Raw genomic sequence first — 27,803 nt, 5'->3', positions numbered from 1 at the left:
TATATTTTATTATAATTTAAATTGAATGTACAAACTTTAAGCATTACCGTATTGCATATCGAATTGTCTAGCTAGTTATCAATACCGTGCAGCCCTAATAGATGACTTGTTCTTCGTAGCAGCTTTTACCTCACGTATGTTAGTGGAAAAAGTGTAAAATGCACTAAAGTTTAAAACCCTGGCCCAGAGTCCTGCACGGGTCCATTTTTGGAGACCCTCTCCCGCCCGTACCCGCAAAGTTCAGCACCAGATCCGACCCGTCACCCGTGATAATATCAAAATTAAATCCGCACCTGCCCAAACCCGTTACCTGACCCATACCCACATTAATCACATACGCTATAATCATTCCAATTAAAGTGCTTTATTTTTTATCTGTTACCTCTCTTAACATCACAACAACGTCATGAATGGGCTAATGAAACAGGCTAAAGTGCGCTTTGTTTTGCGCCATTCAAGTAGCCTACCATCTGCAACCTAAATAGGCTATGGAACCTGATAACTATACACAAATAGACCTGTTAATGAAAAACACAAAATACAACCTACCTACACAACCCCTGCTGTGCTCCTACAAGTCTCGAAATGCTTTCTAAAAGAAGACGTTCCCAGTTTTCGGCTATTAACGGCAAAACTTTATGCAACTGTTGCAATGCTCGCTCCAACTAGGCTACGAGAAGCATCAATAAAGGTTGCGCACTGTCGCAATGGTGGTGACATGATAGGTTAAATGTCACGTTGCGCGTGTAATGGTAATTTAGACATACAAATATTGCTAATCCACCCGCATCCCCTCCCTTGAATTTTAGGAATGTCACAATGCACTTGTTTTAGACACTTTTATGCGGGTACCCGAACCGTTGCAGGACACTCTATTTGTCCTTTAACCTCCTAAGACCTGGATGTCCACATATATGAGTACATGACTTTTTTTTGATGTTTGCACCATAATACAGAGATCAATTCTAAACCTTTCTTTTATATATTATAATAAAGACTGATGTTAAGATACAACTTGTATCATTATTAGATCTAATAGCTGTTTTGTAGTTGTTTACATCTTTCTCTCTTTCTCTGATCCTTATCTTTCAGCATTGCATTCGCATACTGAAGGTTCACAGTGATTTGTTCATCGGAGCAAGTGGGATTGGAAACAAGCCATATATTATTAAACCAAAAACATTTGAATCTGGTATTTCATGTTATCAGTGCAAGTCCCAGTCACTCTCTGTTTATTATCTTAGGACATCAGTGTCCGTGTAGAGCTTAAGACCAGCTGTGGGTGCAAGAAAAAGTGAGATGAGGAAAGGGGAGGGCAAAGTTGGTGACAAAGAAACAGTAGATTCAACTGTCTGGCCGACCTCCAGGTCTCATTACTGAACTGTTGCATACCAATAACGATAAAACTTTTGTCTGTCAGCGCGACGAAAACCAGGAAAGCCAGCCAAGACAAAATGGAGAAAAGTTTTTTCGGGGCAGGATTAGGCCGAGCCGCAGGAGCTCTGCGGGTTTTGATCCCCGTGGCGCGTGAGAGCGAGCCATGCTCGTTCAGGAGTCATAGAGTTAAAAATAACTTTATTGCGGATCATGTTTTGGAAGGAGGGATCTGCTTCCTATGCTAGGACAGCCTGCCATGCAGGGGCAGCACAGACGTTGTGTATGTGTGTGTGTGACTGTTTTTGTGACAACAGCAGCACGCTGAGAGGAAAAGAGTGCTGCGTAGCGATCACCACATACACTCGAACACTCTTTAGGGCCTATCCTGATGCTGTCTATTCTGTCTTGTGCTCCAGATGAGCTGGTAACTGTAACTTCGCTCCATGAATGCTATGAATGATTCTCTGGATGAAACGCACACCTCTGGCAGCCACGGGGAGAGAGCGGCCATATTTCGGGGCGCGAGAGGCAGCGACATCGTCGGGGCGGCCTTGATCCCACTGCGCTCCCCCTTGCAGCCACCCAATACTCATCACAACAAGACGACTCCTGCGGTCTCCATGCTCTTCAAGGGAAATAGGTAGGACTGCTTTTTGTTATGCACACACATGGTTTTTGACATAAACTTTTTCAAAATGAAAAATGCACGTGAAGGAAGGTGTTCGTGTGCAGACTGTATAATAAGCAACTCGGGCTACATTAGGTTACCCATGGCATATCTATCTGTGTCATACCTCATTTCTCACGGGTTAATGGTTAACGTGTCTGTGCACGGGTCGTCTCTCGACCTGCTGATGAATAGTAGTGTCTTTGTGCTCTGTATGGGCTGTCTGAGAGATGGACGTAGACTTTGTACCTGTAAACAGAGGAGGCAGAGATCGGCTACGGGACAGAAACTGGATTCAAATCAAGCACCTGTTACTGTCCAGTCTGGTTTAGACAGCGGCACGAGGGCCGAGCGAGTCGAAGCGGCCTATGTGCTAACATCTTGTCTTTATGTTTTGTGATACGTTGTCGGTAACTTTGGTTGTGATGTTACAGCTCAACGCAAACATGATGTAAACTTTACATTTGTGCAACAAAAACATCAAACTGTCATGGACGCTGAGTGTCCAGAGACACAAACAAGAGTATTAAACACACCCTGCTGGGATCCTGCATTTGTCAATACACCGGATTACTAGTTTTTTTAAAGTCACAAGTGAATGGTTTTCATGTTAGGAAAGAGTATGATTATAGAAAGAGATCAATTGGAAACTGGTCTCGTATCCTTAATTTAAAGTCAACATGAAGTCAGAACCGACCCTATTTCTTTTCTCAATACCCATTCATGGTCAAAATATGAACGGTAACTCTGTATGTTATTACACACAAAAAAACTTTATTCTAAAACTTTCTCTGACTTTGCAAAACTTTCTCTGCAAACATTACCAAGATCTTGTTTCATCCCTCTTCTTTTCGTCGTTCTTTCTTCAGTTGAGAAGAAATTAAGTTTTTTGAGGAAAACATTCTAGGATTTTCTCCATATAGTGGACTTCAGTGGACCTCAGATTACAGCTTCAAATGGCTCTAAACGATCCAAAACAAGCAAAAAGCTGCGTTCACACCAGCTGCGCTAGAGGCGTCAAGCGTGAGTGATTTCAATAATGTGAAGACGCGTTGACGCGCGTCTGGAGGTCTTGCGGTTCGCGAATGAGGCGTTTAGCACGGCGCGTTTGTAGGGAGGGGACTTTCATATCATGATTATAGTGACCAAAGTTATCACGGTTATCAATATTATCATGGTTTTCTTAAATTGAGATGGAAATGTTCAAAAAGAACTGACACACACTGAAAACATTTTAACAAGTTTTATTTTTGAAAATCAGTAAATAACAAACAGGATTAGCAGCTATATGCACTTTTTAAGCATAAACATAAAATCAGGGGTGTCCAGCCTTTTTTCTGTGGCAGTCTACTTTTAAAATGATAAAGCCGACAAGACCTACCTGCTAATTTTTTTTTAACAAAACACTGTTTTTTAATAACACTTTAAATGTGTGTTAGGAGGACTATCTCTATGTTGAATTTAGGGCTGTCACCATTAATCCATTCTTTTTGAGGAGTTAAAAAAAATCCTTGAGTACATGCCGAGTACTCCTTATAGCGGAGATGCGGTTTTGATGAAATAAACTAGAAAATAACAACATTATCAGAAGGTCGATCGATCGATCGCGCGCACATACACAAGGCAAGAATGTGCATCCAAATTTCGGAACTGCAGCGGGCAGGCATAAGATTATAATGCCAATTTGGTTTTCCGAAGCTTGTGGAGGCGTGGAGCAGCATACACAGTTATTAACTTATATGCGATCTACCGGCATTGCATTTGCGATCGACTGGTCGTATTAAACACCCCTGCATTAAATGAACATTAACATGGAGCCCTGAGATGTATGAACCTGTTTTAATGAGCAGTACCTTAAATAAGAACATCAAGTAAACACATAAGCAATGCATTAAAACACAGTGCACCGGTAATACTAACCGTCAAGACATTTTATCATGGTTAATCGTGAAACCGGTAATCGTCACATCCCTACGCGTTAGACGCGATTCCACCTCATCCGCGCATCTAGCTTGCGCCAATGGCGCGAATTGAGCGTTGCTACAGAAAACGCGCGCGTTGAAAAACTTCGGTGGAAAAACACGCCGCGTTAACCAATCAGGAGCTTGCTCTAGTAGTGACGTGATTACAGGAAGCTAGTGGAGTTGACTAAAAAAAAGAAAGACATAAACATCTTGGATGACGGGGGGTGAGTAAATCATCTGATTTTTTATGAAAGTTAGTATTTGTTTAAAGGAAGGGATACACCAAAAAAGCCAACGAAGTATGGTTTATTGTCTGGTCTGGGTTTAAAATTGCCCTGACACCAAACGGATGGTAAATATGAGATAACTTTTTTACCAGTAGTTAGCAGTAGTTGGTGTTCATTTCTCAAAACGGGAAACCGTAAGAGCTAGTGACTGCAAAAGCAACTAACAAATCAGTGCTCGCTTACCAGTTGCACACAAATCTCGCTCACCACAAACAGATTTGTGATTTAAGTTATCTGTAATGTGTTATAAGTCAAATCTTTAAAAATATTCACATATTGGTATGAAATATTAGATTAGCCCTGTTGATGTTTGCCTGCTTTGCACTTCTGTTTTTCTTGTGCACCGGTTGGCCATACTGAATAGCCAATTATAATGATCACACCCGGGCGAGTGTCTGTGGTTTGTGTTAACAGCCACGACCCCAAATTTGTTTGCACATTTCTGTTTGTAGGGTTCACTGAATAGAAAAATAAAATCTCGCCACCACACTCTTTCTCTGTCTCTCTCTCCCTCCCTCCTTCTTTCTTCAGTCCTCTCATATATCCATTCCCTCTGTAGGTTGGGTGTGTCAGCTGACACCACACACAAACATACATAGACAGTGAGACATGTACTGTTATATTCATTAACACTCTTTTAAAGTGGACATATCATGAAAATCTGACTTTTTCCATGTTTAAGTGCTATAGACGGTTTCATCGGATGCACGTGCGCTGACGTGATACACGTCTGGATCCGAACTTTACTTCCGCTTTCGTTTTTTTAATGGTCTGACTAGTTGCTAAACTGATCTCTTGAACAAATGCCTCGTCGAAAATAACAAATGTTTTGGTTTCCTAGGTAATCTATGTGTTGTTTTTTTGCTTGTTATATAAATAAACTACGTTTAAATAACTTTGTTGTTATTTATTCTTACCGGAGTTTACCGGAAGTTACATGCGGACCACGACAGCCGCTTGTTTATGTTGTTACTGGTGAAACCGTCTATAATTGGGTCCTCAAAGCTTCTATCAACTAAGAAAATGTGAAAAAGATCAACCCAGTAACTTAGTTTTTGTAAACCATTCTCTGCAAGCATGTGAAAAAATTGCTCATTGAAATTTGGCTCCCCTTGTGATGTCAGAAGGGGATAACAACGCCCCTTATCTGCACTATCCAACCGTGCCAACCATGCCAACTAGCACTTAGTGCAGATAGGGAGAGAGCGAAAAAAATCGTTAACTACACAACTGAGTTTCAATTTCAACAAACCACCATTACGGGGACCAGTGTTTGCATTTCATCAGCTTATTTGCATCTTAAAGGATACACCCCAAAATTTTTGCTCACACCTACAAAGTGGCAATTTAAACATGTTATAATAAATTATCTATATGATATCTTGAGCTAAAACATTACATATGTACCCTGGGTACATCAAAGATTTATTCTTAATATTAAAAAAGTATTGTGAAATGTCCCTATTAACTAAAGGAGTGGGTAGTTTAGGTTTAGAGTGAATCTCATGAAAGCTGTGATTTTTTTATATACAGTGGTTATGAGTAGTATAAATATGAGCATGCATTTTTATTGCATTACAATATAATTTTTTTAAAGTAAATTGGTTTAATTGTTACAAGAGGAATTGCACCATGCAAAAAAAAAATTGGGTATGCCAAACAAGAAAATTATAATTAAATTTTTTTATCATTTATAAGTTTGCTTTTAGACTAAATGCTCTCTCATTTGTTAGTCGCTTTGCATTAAAGCTTCTGTTAAATGAATAAATGTAAATAGTTTGGACTCAAATGTCACCCAGACATCTCATTGGGTTTGGCAAGATTCACTCCTCATCAGATTTCTATAAACAGATTATAAATAAGCACATGATCACACAACATCAGACCGGCTGTACACAGGCCATATGGGTATGGTTCAGGTACGGCAGATGATGTCATCACTACAGTAACAGAATAATTGAGTGTTGCCCTGGCGACATCTTCTCCATCCTTAGAATGATATCAGTCTGTGTCTTCTCTACGGACCCGCTGTCTCATTAAACTGTAACAGCCATGTTTTCATGCAAAATACTTTAACCTCTTAAGCGTCGTCCTATCCTTTAGAGTGGGGGGGGGGTGAAAAGTTGAAGTGCATCTTCAAATGAATATAACTCTGGCATTTTTTGGTCTAGAAACCTAATCTTGGTCTTGTTTTAAAGAAGACAATTCAAGGTTTTTGACTGAAGTGTAAGCAGGTGAAATATTTAACAGAAAAATTGTTATAGCAGTTTACATTTATTTTAATAAATAAAAATAATCCAATAACATATTAATTTTATTTAAAAAATTATAAAAAGGTAAATTTCTCAAAAAAGTAATAATGTAAACATGAAGCCATATGTCTCAAGCAGTTGTGATTCAAATTTCAAGTTAAAATCACAAAAAATGAGGTTTGTGTTACAGTTTTAGTGGTTTTACCAACAACGGCCAGTAGGTGTCAACGGTTCTCTGCATACTCTTGTCATAAATGAATCAATTACTGTCACTGCATCATTATTACTGCTAAAACATTTTGAAATATGAAAACTACATTCTAAGAGCTTTCCAATGATATATAGTTTGTCAACATTTTTGAAGATTTATAATAGGATATTAGCCTGGCTCCGCCCTCCTACGTTCTTCCGCTTAATTTCGCTTCAGAACAACATCTGGGACTGCTGTGTAGAGTTTCGTTTTCTCCGGCAAAAATCTGCAGGTCCAATCAGCGAACAGCGGGGAGTGGCTAAGAACGCAGACGTTGAGGTTGTGCACCAGACTGAGTGACATACGTCACGACCAAACGTTAGCGATTGGTTATGGCAGATTTGACTCTGGGCAGATCCAATAGTTTTAAACTTCAACAGAGGACCCTCCTTAACGGAAGTAACGCTTTGCAATGGAGCGTGGCCAGACTCTCTGTACAAATGAAATGAATGTACGAGAGTCTGGTTGCACCAGGCTAATAGGATATAGCATTATGAATAAATAATAATTAATATGCATTCCTATGGGAGGGGGGGCATGTAACAAAAAACTGTCACTAAATTATTTCTATCATCAGATGACTTTGACATATGAAAACTACATTCTGAGAGCTTTCCAGTGATATAAAGCTTATCAAGATTTTTGGGGTTTAGGGTGGGGGTTTAGTGTTAGAAAAATGTAAAAACATATTGGGCCTACATGTGGGCCCGGGACCTTTTTGAAACTGACTTTCACTACGTCATTTTTTTCTCAAAATGGTAAAGATATATGATAACTACACTCTTAGTGCTTTCCAATGATATATAGTAGTCAAAATTGTTTAGGTTTGGAATAGGGTATTAGTGCTATACATATGTAAAAACAAACTGGGTCCACCTGTGGCCCAGTGACATTTTAAAATCTGACTTTCTCTCTGTTATAATTTCTCCAAAATCGTGATAAAATATGAAAACTACACTCTTAGAGCTTTCCAATGATATATAGTTTGTCAAGATATTTTAGGTTTAGATAGGGTATTTGTGTTACCAATATATAATAACAACATGGGGCCACCTGTGGACCTGTGGCATTTTAGAAAATTGCTCTCACTATGTAATTTCTTTCCCAAAATTCTGATGATAAATGGAAACTACACCCTTAGAGCTTTCAAACGATATATAGTTTGTCAGGATTGGATAAGAATTTACATGGAAAACACTGAAGTAAACGTAGGCGCCCCGCTGGCGAGACAGTGACATTTAGCAGGATATAAATGTTTTGAGGCGCACTCTCTTCATAAATGAATCAATTACTCTCCCTACATAATTTATTTTATAAAACACTGCTGAAATATGTATTCTAGAGGCTTAGACCTTTCCAACAATATATAGTTTGTAGTGATATATTAACATTTACCTCAACAATATTGAAGTAAACTTAGGTGTCCCGTATACGGGATGGTGACGCTTAAAAGGTTTTAATAGCAATAAAAATTCCCTGAGAAGATCAGGTAAATTCATATTTTGCAGAGATTATTTTATCACTTTTGAATGAAACTCCATATTGCCTTGCACACCTTGTAACAGTGTACCTGCTGGGTTTTTGCGTAAACCTTGCATCCTGTGAGAAACGTCCAGATCAAGGGCTCAGGTTTTGGCTGCTTAGCATTGCCCAGTTTACCCCTGCTGGTGGATGATTCAAAATTGTGTCTTAAAGCCCAAAATCTCCCTCTCTTTTGTTTCTCTCTCTCTTTTTAGGAAGTCCAAAGAAGGTGTAGAGACACAAATGGGACCCGTCCCAAATCCCTTTCCAGAGCTGCTACCATCCGCTGTCTCCTTAGTGTCTGAGTGTCTGTTACCCTGGACCAAAAACAGTGCGACTCAGGTGAGACATGATATCATGATTTACTTTATGGTGCTTTTCCATTGCATAGTACCCCACGGTTTGGTTTGGGTGTGGTCAGATTACTTTTGGGGGCTTTTCCACTGGGTGCAGTACGTAGTACCCAATACTTTTTTAGTACCACCTCAGTTGGGGTTCCAAGCGACCCGAGCTGATACCGAAACGTGACGCGAAACACTGTAGATCACTGATTGGTTTGAGAGAATCGTCACTATACTTTAATCCCTCCCACTGCAAAGTGTTACTAAGCTCGATGGAAAAACTAACCAAGCCAAAGTAAGGTGAGGTGAGCTGACCCGCCCTGTCCCAAACCAAACTGTGGGGTACTATGCAATGGAAAAGCGCCATTAGTCACCATTCAAGTGAGCTGTCTTGATGTCTGCTGCCTACATAGGGAACTAACCTCAATGCAGACAGTCTAATTTGCAGTGCTCTACATAGGCAGCGAAGAGCACGGGTGACTCAACTAACAGCTGATTTCAGTAGTATATGAGGACTTTGTATGCTGTTTCTGTAGGGAGCTTGGTAGTTGTTTTAAAACAGATCTAGAATGTGTCATCATCTCTCAAAACTGTATGTACAGTACTGTATGCACAGTACACGGCAGTATGTATGTATTTAGATTGAAGGATTGATGATGTGGTTGGGCAATGAATTGGTTTGACTGATTGATTGTACTTGGACATCTGTTTGGTATTATATGTTGAAAAACACTACGAGCCAAAACAAACTTTCAGCACCTTCTCATTTAATGTTTCACCATCTTAGTGAGAGAGAGAGAGAGAGAGAGAGAGAGAGAGAGAGAGAGAGCACATTGCACTGTAAGTCAAGATCCAGTGACACACTGCTAAAACTGTGGCATTATTTATGCAAGAGTGTTGATGTAACAGTGATGTAAAATATTTACAAATTATTTCAGAGTTAAGAAATCTGACAGAAAAACATTTTGAAAACCTTTCCAAAAGATCATTAATAAAAGCACAGAAACTCAGAGACATGTTGAACCAGAAGGAATAAGAACAAACAAACCTGCTGTGTCAGTGTCTTTAATCCATCCTTAATGTAGTTCCCAGTCCAGTACTAGTACAAGAGAAAGTGCATTTAACTGAAGGTCTGTGAATTGCTTGAAAGCTTCGAAAAGTGTCTTAAATGTTGATTTTTGTTTAGTGATTGTGGAAAACTTAAACTTTGGTTTATTTGATAGAAGCATGCTGGATTTGTCAACCCGGTACAATAACTACATTTACATGGACACCGTTTGCCTCATTCGTAATGAAATCATTCTGTTTGTTAAATCCTATCATAGCGATTTCATGAACACTTAATAATGGGATCGATTGATGTGTGTGTTTATTTGGCACAAGAGATTAGGAAAAATTAAGAATGACAAGACTTGACAAGCTTGCATTCTTTGCGTCATTACGCCAATTTTACGTCATTGCACATGTGCATATGTCCAGTAGGTGGTGGAAATGCACCTTTAAGTGGGTTTGCCAACCGCCATTAAAAAGAAAAGGCTAAGACTGCACAGAGTGTCCCAGTTTCAGTTATCAATCCGATCAAGTGTATACCCCATATTAGATGCATGCTGCATAGACTCGCTTCGGCTTGGCGCCCTTTTCAACCAATCACATGGCAGATGCTTCAATGCATTTAGGGTTGTGGTCCTGATCAAGACGATCTCCTGAACTCCAAACTGAATGTCAGAATGGGAAAGAAAGGTGATTTAAGCAATTTTGAGCGTGACATGGTTGTTGGTGCCAGACGGGCCGGTCTGAGTATTTCACAATCTGCACAGTTACTGGGATTTTCACTCACAACCATTTCTAGGATTTACAAAGAATAGTGTGAAAAGGGAAAAACATTCAGTATGCGGCAGTCCTGTGGGTGAAAATGCCTTGTTGATGCTAGAGGTCAGAGGAGAATGAGCCGACTGATTCAAGCTGATAGAAGAGCAACTTTGACTGAAAAAAATGAGGTATGCAGCAAAGCATTTGTGAAGTCACAACACACACAACCTTGATGCTTATGGGCTACAACAGCAGAAGACCCCACCGGGTACCACTCATCTCCACTACAAATAGGAAAAAGAGGCTACAATTTGCACGAGCTCACCAAAATTGGACAGTTGAAGACTGGAAAAATGTTGCCTGGTCTGATGAGTCTAGATTTCTGTTGAGACATTCAGATGGTAGAGTCCGAATTCGGCGCAAACAGAATGAGAACATGGATCCATCATGCCTTGTTACCACTGTGCAGGCTGCTGGTGGTGGTGTAATGGTGTGGGGGATTTTCTTGGCACACTTTAGGCCCCTTAGTGCCAACTGGGCATCATTTAAATGCCACGGCCTACCTGAGCATTGTTTCTGACCATGTACATCCCCTTATGACCACCATGTACTCATCCTCTGATGGCTACTTCCAGCAGGATAATGCATTATGTCACAAAGCTTGAATCATTTCAAATTGGTTTCTTGAACATGACAATGAGTTCACTGTACTAAAATGGCCCCCACAGTCACCAGATCTCAACCCAATAGAGCATCTTTAAGATGTGGTTGAACGGGAGCTTCGTGCCCTGGATGTGCATCCCATAAATCTCCATCAACTGCAAGATGCTATCCTATCAATATGGGCCAACATTTTTTAAAGAATGCTTTCAGCACCTTGTTGAATCAATGCCAAGTAGAATTAAGGCAGTTCTGGGGCGAAAGGGGGTCAAACACAGAATTAGTATGGTGTTCCTAATAATCCTTCAGGTGAGTGCATATAGCTCAAATTGTCCATCCTCCTCACTCACTTTTTTCTAAGAAGGATCCTTTTTATTCCTGTTTTTATAAAAGTAAAAGTCAGGGTGTCCACATAGAGCAACAATGATTTTGTCCTCCATTGTTGTTTCTTATTTCTGCCTCAGCTCGCTATGTCGTAATCACATCACTACTAGAGCAAGCTCTTGATTGGCGACGTGAATATCTGCCAAGGTTTCGATTTTTTTAGCTCGTGCGAATCATGCATATTATGTCCGCCAAACCCCCGAAACGCTCAGTTTGCACCGCAGGATGTCTATCGCATCTTTGCATTGACTTAATGTAAATTTTGCACTCCATCTAACTATTAAGTTGTAATCTTGGCAACATACAGTTTTTTTTAAACAATTTTAGAGCAGATACACAAAAATATCCTATAATAGTTTAAGTAATGACAGAATATATCATTCAGCCCTACAGGAGATTCATCTATCAGTGTGATGTTTTCACTTGTTGCTATAATTGTAAAGTGCTACAGATGCAGTTTGTCTGTACAAGATGATGTCGGTGCATTGTGCGTCATGCAAGCCGTTGTGATCACGTTATGCTGATGTAGTTTTACGAGTGATTTCGGTCGTTTGCGAGAATCCCATAGATGCATCTTGACCTAAAGCGCTGTCTTTCCAAACGTATATAGTCAATGCCATCTGCTTTCATGGCCGGTTTGGGAAAATCTAGATCCCGGTGGATCTTATTATATGACAAATATACGCTATTCAGAACAGCTTTGACCTGCGAGATCTGCAAATTACAGCATATTTAAATGTGCCATCGTAATGTGGCTTTGCAGTTTGCCATTATGGGGGCCTTCATTATATTCGAGACGGGCGGTAATGATCCCTCGCTCTCATTTTATATCCGAGGCTAGCAATTATGGCCTCTACAGAGGCAGAATATATGAGCGAAATGAAGGGAAATCAGGAGGGGGGTTGAAGGGATTAGAGAGACGTGCCACGAAAACTTTTTGCTGTGCTAGTTTTTGCAGTTTGTCGAGTCAGGGAGAGCAGACTGTGACCCAGACTACGCCTGGCGTAGAGGTGATGGTCGAGAGCTGGTTTTTGTGTATGTATGGTTACTCCGCAGGCTTAAATTGCAGACTGCAGAGCAGAAGAATATACGATGACTTTTTTTATGCAAATGTTTTGCGAGCTTTTCTGCAGGTAATTGTGTGATATGGCAGCTAATCAGGTTGTTTTGTTCTCCTGCACGCTACATAAAGAGCCTGATTGTGTTGATCTTGTCGTTTTGGAGACTGAAGTCCTCTTAGGATACAATCCAGCTCTTGTTACCCGATTCTTTCTCAAACTCGCCCCAGGCTGCACTTCACCGCTGTATTGTAATTCTCCAGTGCCTGGCCTGCTATTGTTCAAGCCCGCTGATGGGATTATGGAGGATTTACTGTTGTTTTTGGATGGTTTAGAGAAGAGGAATACTTAAACTTCAGCTGTGAAAGTGAAATAGTGTCTCAGTGACCTCCTGCACTTAGACGTTCTTTCTGTTTTTTTCTTAACATCACAATTAACCCTTCGCTAAGCCCTGCCTTTAAAGAGCACCAATGGTCCGATTCACGATTTTACATTTCCTTTGGTGTGTAAGTGTGTATTAGTAAATTTTAACGATATGCAAAAGGTAAAAACCCCAAAGTAAACGATGACGCGAGTTATCGTCTCCAACGTAAATCTCTTTTCTTAACGTAAAACACTCGGATTGTAGGCAACAGTTTCTGATGTATTTATGATGTGGGTGATTCTCACGAAATCATTGAAACATCACGGCACTAATGATTTTAGCTTTAAAATGTGTAATATAGTAACATTAAAAAGCATCAGAATTAACACAATACCTGTTCTACCTTGCACAATGTGTGATTTCAACATAAGAATTTATAATTGTAAATTTTATCTTATTTTCTGCTGAAATTCTCATTACCGCAATGTGTCTGGCTGTGTTTGAACATGCGTTTTGTTGTAATTTAATCAAATTAACACAAAAATATTAAGAAAAAAAATAAATGGATGTTTTGCTAGACTACTTTAGACGACAGAAAAAATATTTACTGAATATTCATGTATAATAATAACGAAGAAAAATTAGGCAAATTATGTGTCCATGCCTGATGTTCTCATCCTCCGTAACACTTTTTGAGAACAGTTTAAGCACACATACAGAATTTTAATAAAGTTTGATTTTGAGTGACCAAGCACATGGACCAGTTACTTCAAGATGGCTACCAGGTAAGATCATTTTTTACAGTTAATTTGGAATATCATCTTGTCAGAATGCTAACACGACATTTTGATTATCATTACCGCAACAGATGCTTATTAAATGTTAATTTAATTAATAGAAGCATAATACTTTGATTTTAAATGCATGTGCAGAATCTCCAAATTATGTTCTTTCAGGTTTGTCATGTCATTTTGAAAATATGTCAGTGTTGATGTTTTCTGACTGTTGCGGTAATGAGATTTTTTAGGACTAATTTTTTAAATTATGTTACAAAAAGTGTTAAATGATAAGTAAAAGTTTTTTAATTAATGTTCCCATTTACTCCAGACTTTGTTTTTCAATGTCTGGTGGGAAAAAAAGTACATTTAAGCAATTTTACATTTTCATGCTTGACATTTTTAAAACCAAGTTTTCGTGAGAATCACCCATGTAGTAAAGACAGACATTATCATAATTCCTCATAATTGCCTGTAAGTTAACTCCTGTTAGCATTGCATTGTAAGCAAATCTTTCAAACATGGTAAGGAGCGTTACATTTCCGCCTGACGTCTGAGGTAAAAATGTTTTCCAACAATGGGTTAAAACAACCCAGCATTTTGGTTTAAACCAAACCCAGCATAGGTTACATTACAAACCTATGTGTTGGGTTTGTCTCTTTTCGCCCCAACCATAGGTGAGAAATTAATAACCCAGCATTTTTGTGTATTGAAGTGGTTTCTGACACAGCCTTATTGTCTGGGACCTTGGGTTGAAACATATATTGGCGGTTTCCCGGACAGGGATTAAACTAGTTCTAGACTAAAATAAATTTAAGATCTGTCCAAACTGAAAACAACGTGCACTGACATATCTTAAAATATCAGTGCCCTTTCTTTTTCCTCAAAATGCACACAAGTAATGTTTTTAGTAAAACATGTTTGTTAAAACTATTATATTTTATAATTAAGGCCTAGTCCTGGTTTAAGCTAATCTCTGTCCGGTAAACCATCCCTTATGGTTAAAACAACCCAGCATAGGTTACTTTACAACCCAATTGGCTGGGTGACTGTTTATTTAGGAAGCCAAAGACATATTTTATCTGTAAATAAATGTTTTATTATTCACATTATTTTTTGTTAGTATACTTAATGTTCTGTATATAATATATTTTATAATATATTACATTACACTATAAAAATGCTGGGTTATTTCAACCTAGCGTCGGATCAAAAAGGTACAATCCAAACCATTTTGGGTTCTCACGAAATCCAGATTTAGAAGGTGTCCAGCATCAGAATTTTTAAAAAGCCCTTAAAGACAACTTTTTGCACATATAAGATTAAGGTCTGAACTTATTTTTAGAGGATTTAAAAATATTTCCTATAGAATTATTTACATTTTTTAGATTATCATTATAAAAATATCATTACTGCAACATGATATTACATTAAATATATGCATTTACAAACTCATGTTTCGGTAATGAGAACTAAAAAGTTGTCTAGGTACTATGACAAACAAAATTTTAACTACTTACCTGGTTGCCATCTTAAGTGTCACAGTTAATTATGTCCCTTCCATCGTTTTTTTTTTTAAATGTTGGTTCATTGAGGGCTTAAACAATGATTGAAAATTGTTGCGGAGGATGAGAAAATTGGCTTTGGACACATTTATATTCCTTATAAATTATTGTCTCTACATTTACCAATGATCACCAAATACCACATGTTTCTTTACTGTAAAAGTTTATAGTTAAAGCTTTTAATTTTGATATTTTTTATTATAAATATTTACATGTCAAAGAAATCCAGTCATGGACACATTGCGGTAATGAAAATTCTCACCTTGAATGCGGAAAAAACAACACAATTGGTTTGTATTTGAAATCATGTGCAAAATAGTACATGAAAAGATGTTTGTAACTGTATGATTCTTATTTGGATAGCATTTACGTTTTTCATCAAAATGTTTCACGACACCTCATAAGTCTAATTTTGCGAGAATCATTCTTATATTTAAGCCAACATTGGGTTAAAACAACCCAAAATAGGTTAAATTAAAACCCAACAGGCTGGGTTTGGCCCTTTTTGACACAATGCTGGGTTGAAAATAACCCAGCATTTTTAGAGTGTATTAATGTAATAATTACATTAATAATATATATAATAGTTATTATATTATTAAATCAGTTTATAATTAATTTATCATTTTACAAAATAATGACATTTTTTAATAACATTTCTATAACCGGGGGCGGGGCTTGGATGATTTGACTGGCAGGTCTTTCAGCTGGTTTTTAATCCGTTTGTTTTAAGAAGGACAAAAGGTGAACGTTTGCGTGCACAGCTGTTTGTCTGACAGCCTGACACGGTCAGCGTGCAGAAAGCGATGACATCATTGCACTAAACCCCCCCCCCCCTCGCTCGACTCAATAGATGTAGAGCGACCCGCTGTAGTGTTGCATCATTGTTCAGTCCGCACTGAATTTTAAGTAGGCAGAGATTTTTCTCCTAAGAGACATTAAAAGTAAATGAAGGCCTTTTTAAAATCAATTTGGTGTATGTGACTGTCATTAAGATCAACAAGAGGGCAGTGTTGCCCTGATATCAAATTCACAAGGATTTTTGGGTTCACCTTTCAATAATCATATTTATGCTGAACCGAGTCTGTTCTCCTGTGCTTTTTATATTACCAGCGGAGGCTGAAACACCAGAGGTCTGGACCATTGGCATGGCTTTGTTTAACGCAGTCTTTAAAAGCTATTTTAGTCGTGAGAAAGCACTTCTCCCAGCTCTTGTGCTTGCAGTGTCATGATATATTTACATGACAAAGGCCCATAGAGAGAGAAGTGCTGTCTCAGAGTCAGCTAGCTGTGTTTCAGTAACCTCTCTCAGACTTCAGCCCTGATCCGCTTTCACACTTCAATTAATCCATATGCAGTTAATACCTCGCAATGAATGTTCCACAAGAGTGCAATAGACAATGATTAGGGGGTTATATCTTCCCCTGCATGTGGGTTTTACTGTGAACCGGTGTGTCAAACCACACAAAGGACGTACTTAAAGGAACAGTCATATCTGGATTACTAATGTTGCATTCACACCAGCCGCGGTAGAGGCGGCAAAAACCCGCTATTCGTGCGTAGTTGGACGCTTAAAGGAGCGGTTAATCAAATACTCAATTTTAACTTGATAATTTGTTATATAAGAGGTCATCATACTTCAATGAACATCCTGCAAGTTTCAGAACTGAAAACGCCCGTGCTACTGAAATATAACAGTTTTTGGCACCAAGCCAGTATTACAGCCGAGTGTGGAATTCGGAAAAATATGACGTCAAAATAGAATTGAAGCACCTCCACATAGCCAAATACAACGACCACTTTTGTAGCCCATCCCACAGCTTCGCGTGACACACGTGTGTCTCAACAATAAGTAAACATGTCTTTAAAGATTGCCAAATGTAACCAAAATGATTTTTAAATACATTTTTTCTGAGAGACTTTTATTTTGAGGCGGTGATCTGAAGTAACCATGGAAACGCATTTTCGGTTGTGGAAGAACCGTCTATGGGAAGAACACAGACGCTGGATAACGGAGGCTCAACATTAGGAATGCGTGGATAAAGTTTGCTTTTGAAGAAGTTCCAGCTCGCGTTTGTTTATTTTGTGTACACGGATTCATTTGTAAAGAAGTTGATGCTGGATTTGCAGAGAGACTGTGATTAAAAGCACCACTAATATTGGATCTGACAAAAAATGACACAGCAGTATACACAGTAAGTTTATTTAAGTTATTGCGTTTCACTATTGCTTTGTTAGAAGAGATCGCTTGATATGTCTGTTGCAACATCCGTGTCTAAACATGTATGTTTGACTGCTTTAATGTACTAAAAACATTAAACGATTAATAAAGGTACAACAATTAACAACACGACTGTAATTTAACGGTAGAAATATACAAAGTTAGTGATAAAGAAGGATTTATCAGCCGCAGTTTAGATTCTGATGCGCGCTTACTGTGTTGTATACAGTAATTTAGTCATGTCGAGTTTAAAGTTTTGTTTCTACTTTACTATACGTATTGTCATTTGTGTGTATCATCTTTAGCACCCAGAATCTTTTGTGGCTAAAACATATTTGTGTTCGGCTGCTATTTTTTACACATGTAATGACGGGGAATGAAGCTGTCCAATCATAGCAGTGGGCGTTACCTCCAGGTCTTCAGTGCGGCCCGCCCCTTCAAACGAACCATTTCTCCAGACAGCCACTAATCCATGTTACAAAATAGCCTTTTACTTATTGCTTTTGATGTTTTTGAATGTAAAAAACATGCAAACATCATAAGTAGACATCAGACAACAGTATAAAACAATAAAATCGACAAATTCACCGCCCCTTTAAATATTTGAGTTTACTTGCTTCATTCACGTGTGAAAATCTAGTCATTCGAGACAGTCACGTGGAAATTCGCGTCATGGGAGGGGCTTCTGCGACTTCGCTGAGACTCTGCTCGCTTCCTGTAATCACCTCTCAACTACAGCAAGGTTCTGATTGGTTAACACGGCGCAGAAATCCACCGAAGTTCAGATTTTTTAACGCATGCGTTTCGCGCGGCAATGCTCTATTTGCGTGGAACGCGCCATTCGCACCGCACGTACGGCACCGCAGGATGCCTAATCACGTCTTTGCATTGACTTAACATGTAAATCACTCGCACTTGCCGCCTCTACCACGTCTGGTGTGAACCCTGCATAACTGTGATGGCCAAAAGGGATTGAGATATTTATAAATAGTTTGCATAAGATGCATTCAGAATTTGTATGCATGTTGCATTGCTGTGCATGCAGAATGAACTGAAGCTCAGCTTTGAGAAGAATTTAAGAAGATTTGGCAAAAAAAACTCACCCTAGACAGCAGAAAACTCCGGGCCGGATCCGCATAGAAGGTGCTGACTTCGCCGCAGATCCGGCACGGAGTTATCTGCCGTCCGGGGCCAAACACGCATTTAAGGACATAAAGCTCAGAACAATGATTATAAAATATTACAACAAAATAGGAACAACAAATATTAAGAACAGATAAAATTGTAGTAAATCTATACTTACTCTAGATTTTAGTTTTTTCAATGCAACTTTTGTATATTAGATATTGTATATCAGATTCCCTGTATGCTGTCGTTTTCCTTTTTGTCAAATTATTTTGGTCAACAGCAGCATGGGCGTAGATTTAGGGTGGGACGCTAGGGTCATGTCCTTACAAATATTCAGGGAAGACTGAATTGTCCCTAGCAATAATTTCGACCAAACAATTAATCTGTATTTATATATAACCACTGATGTCCGTCTTATTCTTGGGTTTTCTATTTTTTACTTATTATATTTTTTTCAGGAATCATTTAAATGAGATTAGAAATCTTTTGCAATCCCGTTCTGTAAAAATGACGCTCTATGTGGTACACAAACGGTTAACAGCTTTCGTTCTCTGCAGTGCCCGCCTCCGTAACTAACATCGCTAATATGATTGGCTTTGCATTTCTTTAGTCCCGCCTCTCTAACTCACATTGCTAATATGATTGGATTAGCATTTCTTGAGTCCCGCCTCTCTAACTCCGCTACGTGTGATAGGATGGTTTCACTTTGTACAACGCGCCAAAGTTCACTCAACAAGACGCGCGTGATTATTCGGGCTACAGGTAAGTGAGGAAGAAAGTATTATTATACCCACTGTAACTGTTTCATGCACAAGGACAGTGTTTTCACCAATACACGACAATCCCATGTTAACCTGAGGAGTTGCAAACTTTTGTCAACCTTATATTAATGGGGTGGCAAGGTTATTTAGGGGGTCCTTAATCCATGAAAGAAAATAACCTCAACATGGTAAAAACATGAATTCATGTCATGATTGCTGAATACTTTACATTACTGCACTGTGGTCATTACTTGCACAGATGTAGACATAATGTAAGGTTGCATTTTAAACTTAAACTATTTTTTTACCCTGATTAACTGTCTGTTAATGAAAAGAAGATTTAATGTGAACTACAGAAACGTTAATAAACGTTGTTCAGGAAACAGCACGATATACATACCTACTTCAACACTGGGATTTTTTGGCAAAATTAAATTAAGAATTAAATATTAATTGCATATTCTTCAATGTTATAAAGTAAATATGGATTCATTTATGTTACAATGTGATTTTCTTTTTTGACAAAGACTTAAACAGTTACTGTTTATTAGGCTCTAGGACATAACGAATTGTTTATTATAGTACATTAAATTTGGGATGGCACCGGGGGTGGCGAGTCAGATGTCACTGAGTAAAGTGCATACTGAGTTGTATGTTGTTTATGTCAAGTAAACAGTGATAAACAGTTTTTGCAATGCGACCATTTTATTTATGTCCCCACCAATGCCAGAATCAAACCTACGCGCTTGAACAGCAGGGTTTCCCGCAGAAAATGTGTTAGTTAAGGGGGTAGGGTTGGGCAGGTGGGCGGGCTGGGGGCGTGGCAATTAAGTGAAACTAAAGTGTTAATAAATGCAAACTAAAGCAGATGTTGTAGAACGTCTGGCGAACAATGATAGATAGCGCAAAAATTGTAAAAACTGATTAGTTCCCACTATTAATTAGATTATCTTAAAGGAGTGTAACTACTGTAGCATGTAAATAATGCACATAAATAACGTGAGCAAGAGCGCTCAACAATTATATCTAATCAACAGGCACGTGAAACCTAGCTAGCAGGTTGCTCAAACACATCACCCGCTAACTTACTTTAAATTTGCAAGAACTATAGACTAATACAATAACAGGCTTAAATAAACCCAGAACATAAGTCCACTTACAGTTCTCACGGACACGCATTTTATCAACTGGCTATTCTCCAGATGTGACGGACCACGTCTTTATCTCATTTCTGCCGTGTGGCGCACGTGCACGCTCGCGGTTTGAAGCACGTCTGCGCTATTCTCCAAGATGTTTTATCAACTGGCTAGTTATTCTCAAGACACTGAAGATCCGGACCACATCTTTCTCATTTCGGCCGTGTGGCGCGCGTGCCCACTCGCGGTGTGGAGCGCGTCCGCGCTATTCTCAGAGATGCTCTTGAAGGCCTTTTCTGCAGCGATTTTTTTAATTTTTTTGGATGACCTAGTTAAGGCGGTAGGGTTTCCCAGCTTAGGCGGGCCGCCTGAACTGAAAGTGCTGCGGGAAACCCTGAATAGATATCTAAACATTTTAGTGTTATGTCCATTTTGATGATTTACAAATTGTCATCACTTTTGTCAACATTTTAAAACAAATGCAGAATTTTTGTCAAATCAACATAGATTTTTTTTGCTACTTTAACTTAAAAAAATTAGGTCAAACAACTTCTAGTTTTTAAAATTTACGTACACTGTTCACAGGTGAAAACTTAGAATAGTACATTGAATTTACATGCAAAACCAAGTTGTTTTACAGTGCACTACTGTGTGTTTTATAATTTTATAACTTGCATGATTAACTTATATTAAATTATATTATGTAAAATATTCAGTTTTTTATTTTGGGGGGTTTATTTAAGCAGGAAAGATCACCATCCACTTTGGTTTCAAGTAAAACATTATGCCAACAAAGAACAAAATAAGGGAAACTGTAAAATTTTGGATGGCTTACATCATGCCTTTGGTTCTGTCAATGCACTAGCGTTGTAGTCATCATAGCTCTTATGCATATATTTATTGGATTGTCTGTGGAATTATTAATTCTTTTTGCATTACAGACCACAGGCAAATTGTCCATCAAAACTCTTATCTCAGCGTCTGGACTCTCATGTCTCTCATGCTTCATATCGTCTTAAAGCCATTATGTCAGTCTGAACCGTTGCCAGGCAAATTACAGCTTCATTCAGCACAACCCAACACTGCCCGTTTTGGTTCAAGGTCTGGGGGTTCCTTGTTTCCCCCGACACTGACTTGGAACACGCTGTTATATTTCAAGGTGACGGACAAGGTATTATTAGCTATAAATTGCTATCGCTCCCTCTCTGCACCACCATTTGGCCTTGCTTTATTTGCTGAGTTGGCTAAATTTGTGCTCCCAAGACAGAACGTAGTTTTGCGAATTCCCCCCTCCTGCTTTCTCGCAGTTTAAATGCAAACAGTGGGTGATGTGTCTTCTTGGCTCGGTGTGCTCTAGCGAACTGTACTTCCCCTTTCTCATGTCGCACATCTAGTAGAGGAACGTTCACATGTAAACGAGATATTCGGCAGAAACGACACACGATGTGAGAATCATCTGGCCTTGTTCGTGAACCACAAGCAGATTGATTTTTCATGTGTAAATCCCAGTGTTACACATTTCATTGAGTGATTCTACATGAAAGAACACAGACCTCATTTTATTTGTGCATCATTGTATGTATGTGCATTCTTGTGATATTGTACAGTGAATCCAGTAGCTGACTATAGACTAAAGGATCATTGCGAATTTGTGTTGAGTGTTAGCTGACGGCTGAGAGGTACCGCGGGATGTATGTGACTACTTAGTGAAACAAAATCCGACTGCACTTTGGAGTCTGACCTCACCGAGATCCCTCGCCTGCCACCAGGGAGATTTCTTTACGAAACACTTCTCCACTCTCCATTATGAAATAATCGACTTTCAGTTTATTGTGTACACTTTATGGATTTACATCTTTTTTGTATGATTTGCTTTTCCAACTAACAATGAACAATACTTTTACAATACTACTGCTTTATCAATCTTAGTTCATGTATATTTCAATATTTACTTATACAAAAACTAACTGGTAATGTACAGTGAAGTAACTTAAACAATTGCATTGGCATTAACTAACACTAACAAAGATTAATAAATAGGACTGGGCAAAAAAAAAAGATTTTTCGTTTAATCGTGTTTTTTATGTGGCTGATTCAAAATCGATTCTCAAAAGCCATGAATTGATTATTTTCATATTTATTTCCGCAAACATTGAACGTAAAATTAACGTTAACATATTTAATAGTCTTCTCCACTAGATGTCAACCTCTTTTTTTGCCTTTGCGCGATATTACCAAGGAGCAAGAGGCGAGCCTGTCATTCATTCATTCAGTGCTTAAAATGGCGGTTTCGAATAGAAATCGTAATCGAATTGATAGCTTGTGAATTGAAATCTGATCGATCTGGAACATCTTAATCGATACCCAGCCCTATTAATAAATCTTAAACAAACTTCACTGCTTATTGTTAGGTCGTGTTTACTAATGCATTTACTGACTTTAACAAATACAACCTTATTGTAAAAAGGGCTGAAACGATTAATCGTGCAAATGCGCATTTTCTCAATGAATGAATTTTAATGAATTACGGTGAAACCCCAGCACACCCAAAAGCCAGAGGGCGCTCTCGTGCAGAAACACCATTTGTGCCACAGAAGAAGTACCATTCCACAATATGTCTATAAAAATATTTATATCCCTGTTCTTCAAATAGTTTCAGGTATTTTCATGATAACAAAGAATATTTTGAATGATTTTGTTTAACGAGTGTTGTTTTTTTAAACGCACGTTATAAGCGACTCAAACTCATAATGGTTTTAGATTGATAAGGAGTCGGACTTCTTACAGTATATTCACACGGGGCGTAAGCATTAACGCTTCCCATTCACTTTTAATGGGTGACGTCATGTGCTGCCAAACTGAATTGTGGATCCGTCGGCGCTGTGGTACACGCACAAGCTGCACATGAAACACCGAATCGCAGCCTTGCGATTCCGAATCGATTTCAGACAGATATTTTTTATGGGACATGTAATTTATCGTCACAGTCCTAATTGTAAAGTGTTACTGAATGAATATAATGCTAAACATTAAACAATTTTCCAACTCCTCAAGGTGCATTGTGTACCTGGATCTCTTGAAAAAACAAAAACAAATATTATATACATAACTATATTATCAGTGGTATATAAAGACCTTACAAAATAAACTGTATTGTTTTTATTACCTTACAATGAGCTGTTTTTATTTCCATACGCCGCGGGTCTTCTTACATGGAAATCGCCATCATGTTTCTATGGTAGCCCTAAATGGACAAACTGCTTAACAGTGCGCAGTTCATCAATACGTTGTCTCAGATGATGGCATGTTTGTCCTGTGGCAGATACTGTAGCTTCTCTATGCGTTTCGAAAGGGAGGGATGAGCTGTGGACTGAGCCGTTGGTTGCAATACACAATCTTACCGCTAGATGCCACTAAAATCGACACAGTGCACCTTTAAATAAAATAAGTAGGTTTGTTACTTGAATATTAATATTATTCTTTCTATTAATTCCGTACAAAAAAGTTAAATAATATGTCACAATACAATAAGAATGTTAGAACATACAGAAGGAAAGCAATATCTATAATTTTTTTGTAATATGTCTAAAAGGAGCGCGATAAAGCAAAGGCATATTATTTTTCTCACCTCCAACAGTATAACATCATATATATTCCTAGCATAACAAATATACAGTGATTTACAACACTAACCACATTTTTACATTACCACACTATTAATAATGAGTATCTTTTATCACATTGTGTGGACAAGAACTCTTAACCATGGCAAATAACTGCACACATGACCTTTCATTGCTTATTGCTTTAATCAACATTATTAATCTGTTAAGAAAGTAAATGCCAAAAACTTCCAAAATTTGGGAATGGTTAAAGAGTCTGTGCCAGAGGAAATAAAGCTAAGCAAGTCAAATAAAGGATTCAGCTTATGCAAGAATAAACTTCACTATTATGGGTTATAAATTTTAGTGGGACTATAAAAACAGCAGCAGCAGCCTTTGAAAAAATGCAAAAGATTATTAAAACAGGAAAAGACAGCAAATGAGAGGTAAAGTCACGTACAAAGAGTTTCTCATGGCCTGTAGACGTGCCGGTGTTCACATCGAGTATCATGACTCATATGGGAACGAGATACAGTATCTGTCCTGCTCCGGCCAGACCGACCGGCGTGTGCTGCTGTTACTCGTGATCCCAAAACTCCCATTCCCAACAAGACATTTAAAATCTCTGCTGGGATCTGATCCAGATTTCACCGTTTTAACTCATTTACTGTGTTTCCCAGGAAGCACTGTATTAATTTTCCCCGAAATGTTCTGCCTTGGTTATAAAACTTTTGAGTATTAAACTTTTCTGAATGTATTCAGACTTTGATTTTAATATACTTTGGGTCTTCAATTTTTCATAGTGTAGTCATAATTCTGATTTGTTCTGCTTATTAAGCAGTGGCACGAATTCAAAATATGTGTTTGTTGCATCATGTGAACCATGTCAATCATGCGTCTTGTCAATATACTTGCCTGCTGCACACGCATCTAAAGGGTTTATGATCAAAAATACGCTCACATTCACGAAATACTCACAAGACACTACACATGAGATCAAGCGAGTATCTGGCAAACGTGAGCGTCCCTTTTTTCATAAACCCTTTATTCGCATGTGCAGCAGGCACTTACTTTGTCAAGAAGCATGATGCACATAAGTTCACATAATTGGCTGGAGACATATTTTGACATGACGAGCCACACACATAACGGGCTTCGCATCATGCACCCTCAAAATGAAGTCACCAGCCACCACTGTTATTAACATGTGTAATAAATGTCAGGTGAGTTCATTTGTGTGTATGTGCTGTATGTGTGTATTTTTATCTGTTGTCCATTTGTCTGACTCTCAAAGACGGTCAAGGTCGCTGTGTCTGAGTCGGTCAGTGTTTTGAGAATCGAAGAGACCGTCTTATCAGTTGCTTCACTTCATTTCAATTATTATTATTTCCTTCCATTTCTGTGATAAGTTTTAGCGCCTGCCTGTCTGTGCTACCACTGCCCACCGCTGATAAAGAAACAGAGTCTCTCTCTCTCTCTCTTTCTCTCTCTCTCTCTCTCTCATTTGCCCCCCTGTTTTCTTTGTCTGTCTCTGGTCAGTGCTGTAGTGAAGTGTTCGGATGAAAGGATTTCTGTTCTGATCTTGAAATTTCTCTGCTGCTTGTTTGAACTTGCAGTGTATGAACACAGCAGATTAGAGTTGATAAAAGAGATTGGGATTAACTCTGTGTGTGTGTCTGTGGTAGGGTGGTCAGGGTTATTGGTGTGTTAATTGGAAATTAACACACCAATAACCCAGTTTTCTACGTCACGAACATCGAACCAATCACATCAACACAGTTGAACGAGTGGATCAGTAGTTCCAGCCATAGATATTATATATGGATGCTGCACAGACTCGGCATTGAAATAATTTCAGCACAGCTTTAGCTCTACTTCTGCTCAGCATGTGCATGTGAATGCTTTAACCTGTTAAAGGGTAGATACCATGAAAATCTGACTTTTTCCATGTTAAGTGCTATAATTGGGTCCCCAGTGCTTCGGACAAGCATTCGGACGGGACTAAAATCACTGAGAAGCTTTGATAAAAGTGGCTTTACCCCACCTCCTTATGTAAAACTAATCCCGTCCAAATAGTACTTTAGTGTCTGAAACTGCAGAATGCGGCATCTATGTACATATATATCTATGGTGTGAGCTAGTGTGATTGAGTGGAGGCGGAGACTAATTTGCATATTCATAGTTCCACGTAAACTAAGTGAGGCAAGGGTGTAGAGTTAAGGGGATCGCACACCGGCCGCGCAGCTCAGCGCCGCGTCGCGCCTAGGAGAACTCGGAGGTATTGTAAACCGGAAGTGCACATTAAATAGTGCGAGCTTCGTAAGATAGCATCTACTTCAAAATGCAAAATATACGTTAGCAGCCAATGTTAGTCGTTATTGATTTGGGACAAATATGATGTTATTTAATGTTAAACTGTGTGAGTGGCGCTGTGTGGCGCGACAGGGATTTGAACAACTTCCTGAGTCACAGCTGGGCGGCGCGGACAGGCGCTACCTGGCGGCGCCGGTGTGCATACACTTATAGAAAACAATGTGTTACATTTTTTTAGAACGGCGCGGCGCTAAGCTGTGCGGCCGGTGTGCGATCCCCTTTACTTTTAAGCTGTTTTAAAGGTCACGTTCTTCCTGGTGCTATTTTTCAAACTTTGGTGTGTAATGTTGCTGTAATAGCATAATTAATACCTGCAAAATTAGTAAAGTGCCAGGCGATATATTTTCTTTAACAGAATTCCTCTTTCAAAGCCTACAGCAAACGGCCGGTTTGGACTACAGACCTCTACTTCCTGCTTTAATGACGTCAGTAGAACAGTTTTTTGACTAAACTCCGCCCACACGAATAGGTCAGTCGCCAGCTAAGCTAACGGCTCTGCTAAGCTAAGCTGCTGTCGAATCACAACAAACTAAACAAAACTACACAATCAAAACTCGTTACGTATTTCTGAAGGAGGGACTTCATAGAACAAGGAAGACATCAGCCTGTTTTGAGGACAGTGAAAACAGCGCTATACAGATAAGTCTATTGTGTGAAAAATACCGCGATTTTAGACGTGAAACATGAACACATTATATTGCACACTGTAAACACAATCAAAGCTTTAAAAACACAGAAAGAACCGAACCTTTAAGGCAATAAGAAATTGAAGAGTTTTGTTGCAAAACGAGATAAATCCATTTTTGTTTATTATTATGTTATCATGCTATTATTTTGTTTTATGGTTCTACTTAGCTGTATTTTTTAAGTTATGAAGGTTTAAATCAAAACAAACCAACTGCAGTTGAATTGATATTAATTGGAATGCACAACCAAAAAAACGAGATTTCTGAACAATTAAAAAAATGGATTTATCTCGTTTTGCAACGAAACTCTTCAATTACTGTCACAGGAAAAACTTTTACATATGCTGTTTCGATGCTCAAAGATGAGTTTTAAGTGATAAAATGATCGACTACAGGGGAATTTCAGTTTCGGAGATGAAAATGATGTTTGTGTAGCATGAAGCTGTGCCTCATTTAAAATGTTCAGTGTTGTGTGACTGCTGCTGGTGTGTGGATGTAATGTGAGACGTATCTGTAGCATCTTTCATTCTTCACTTAGCATAAAATAATTTCACCCGATCAGGTTTTGTTAGTGAACGACACTTTTTTTAATATTAAACTCTCTCTATCACTCTTTTTGGT

At 38.6% G+C, this 27,803-nt stretch overlaps 1 protein-coding gene across 1 annotated transcript in view; it reads left to right on the top strand.

Moving 5' to 3' along the window:
- The window catches only part of grb14 (growth factor receptor-bound protein 14), an 82,443-nt gene that overhangs the window by 16,036 nt on the left and 38,604 nt on the right, over positions 1-27,803 (top strand). The window contains exons 2-3 of the mRNA XM_055216013.2: positions 1,794-2,017; positions 8,534-8,660. Coding sequence (XP_055071988.1) covers positions 1,821-2,017; positions 8,534-8,660 — 324 coding nt within the window. The 5' untranslated portion in view covers positions 1,794-1,820. The remainder of the gene's footprint in view (positions 1-1,793; positions 2,018-8,533; positions 8,661-27,803) is intronic.

The sequence above is a fragment of the Misgurnus anguillicaudatus genome, chromosome 17, assembly GCF_027580225.2.
Source record: "Misgurnus anguillicaudatus chromosome 17, ASM2758022v2, whole genome shotgun sequence".
NCBI classification, from domain to species: domain Eukaryota; kingdom Metazoa; phylum Chordata; class Actinopteri; order Cypriniformes; family Cobitidae; genus Misgurnus; species Misgurnus anguillicaudatus.
The sequence above is the reverse complement of the archived record's forward strand: the minus strand, read 5'-3'. Positions and strand labels throughout refer to the sequence as shown.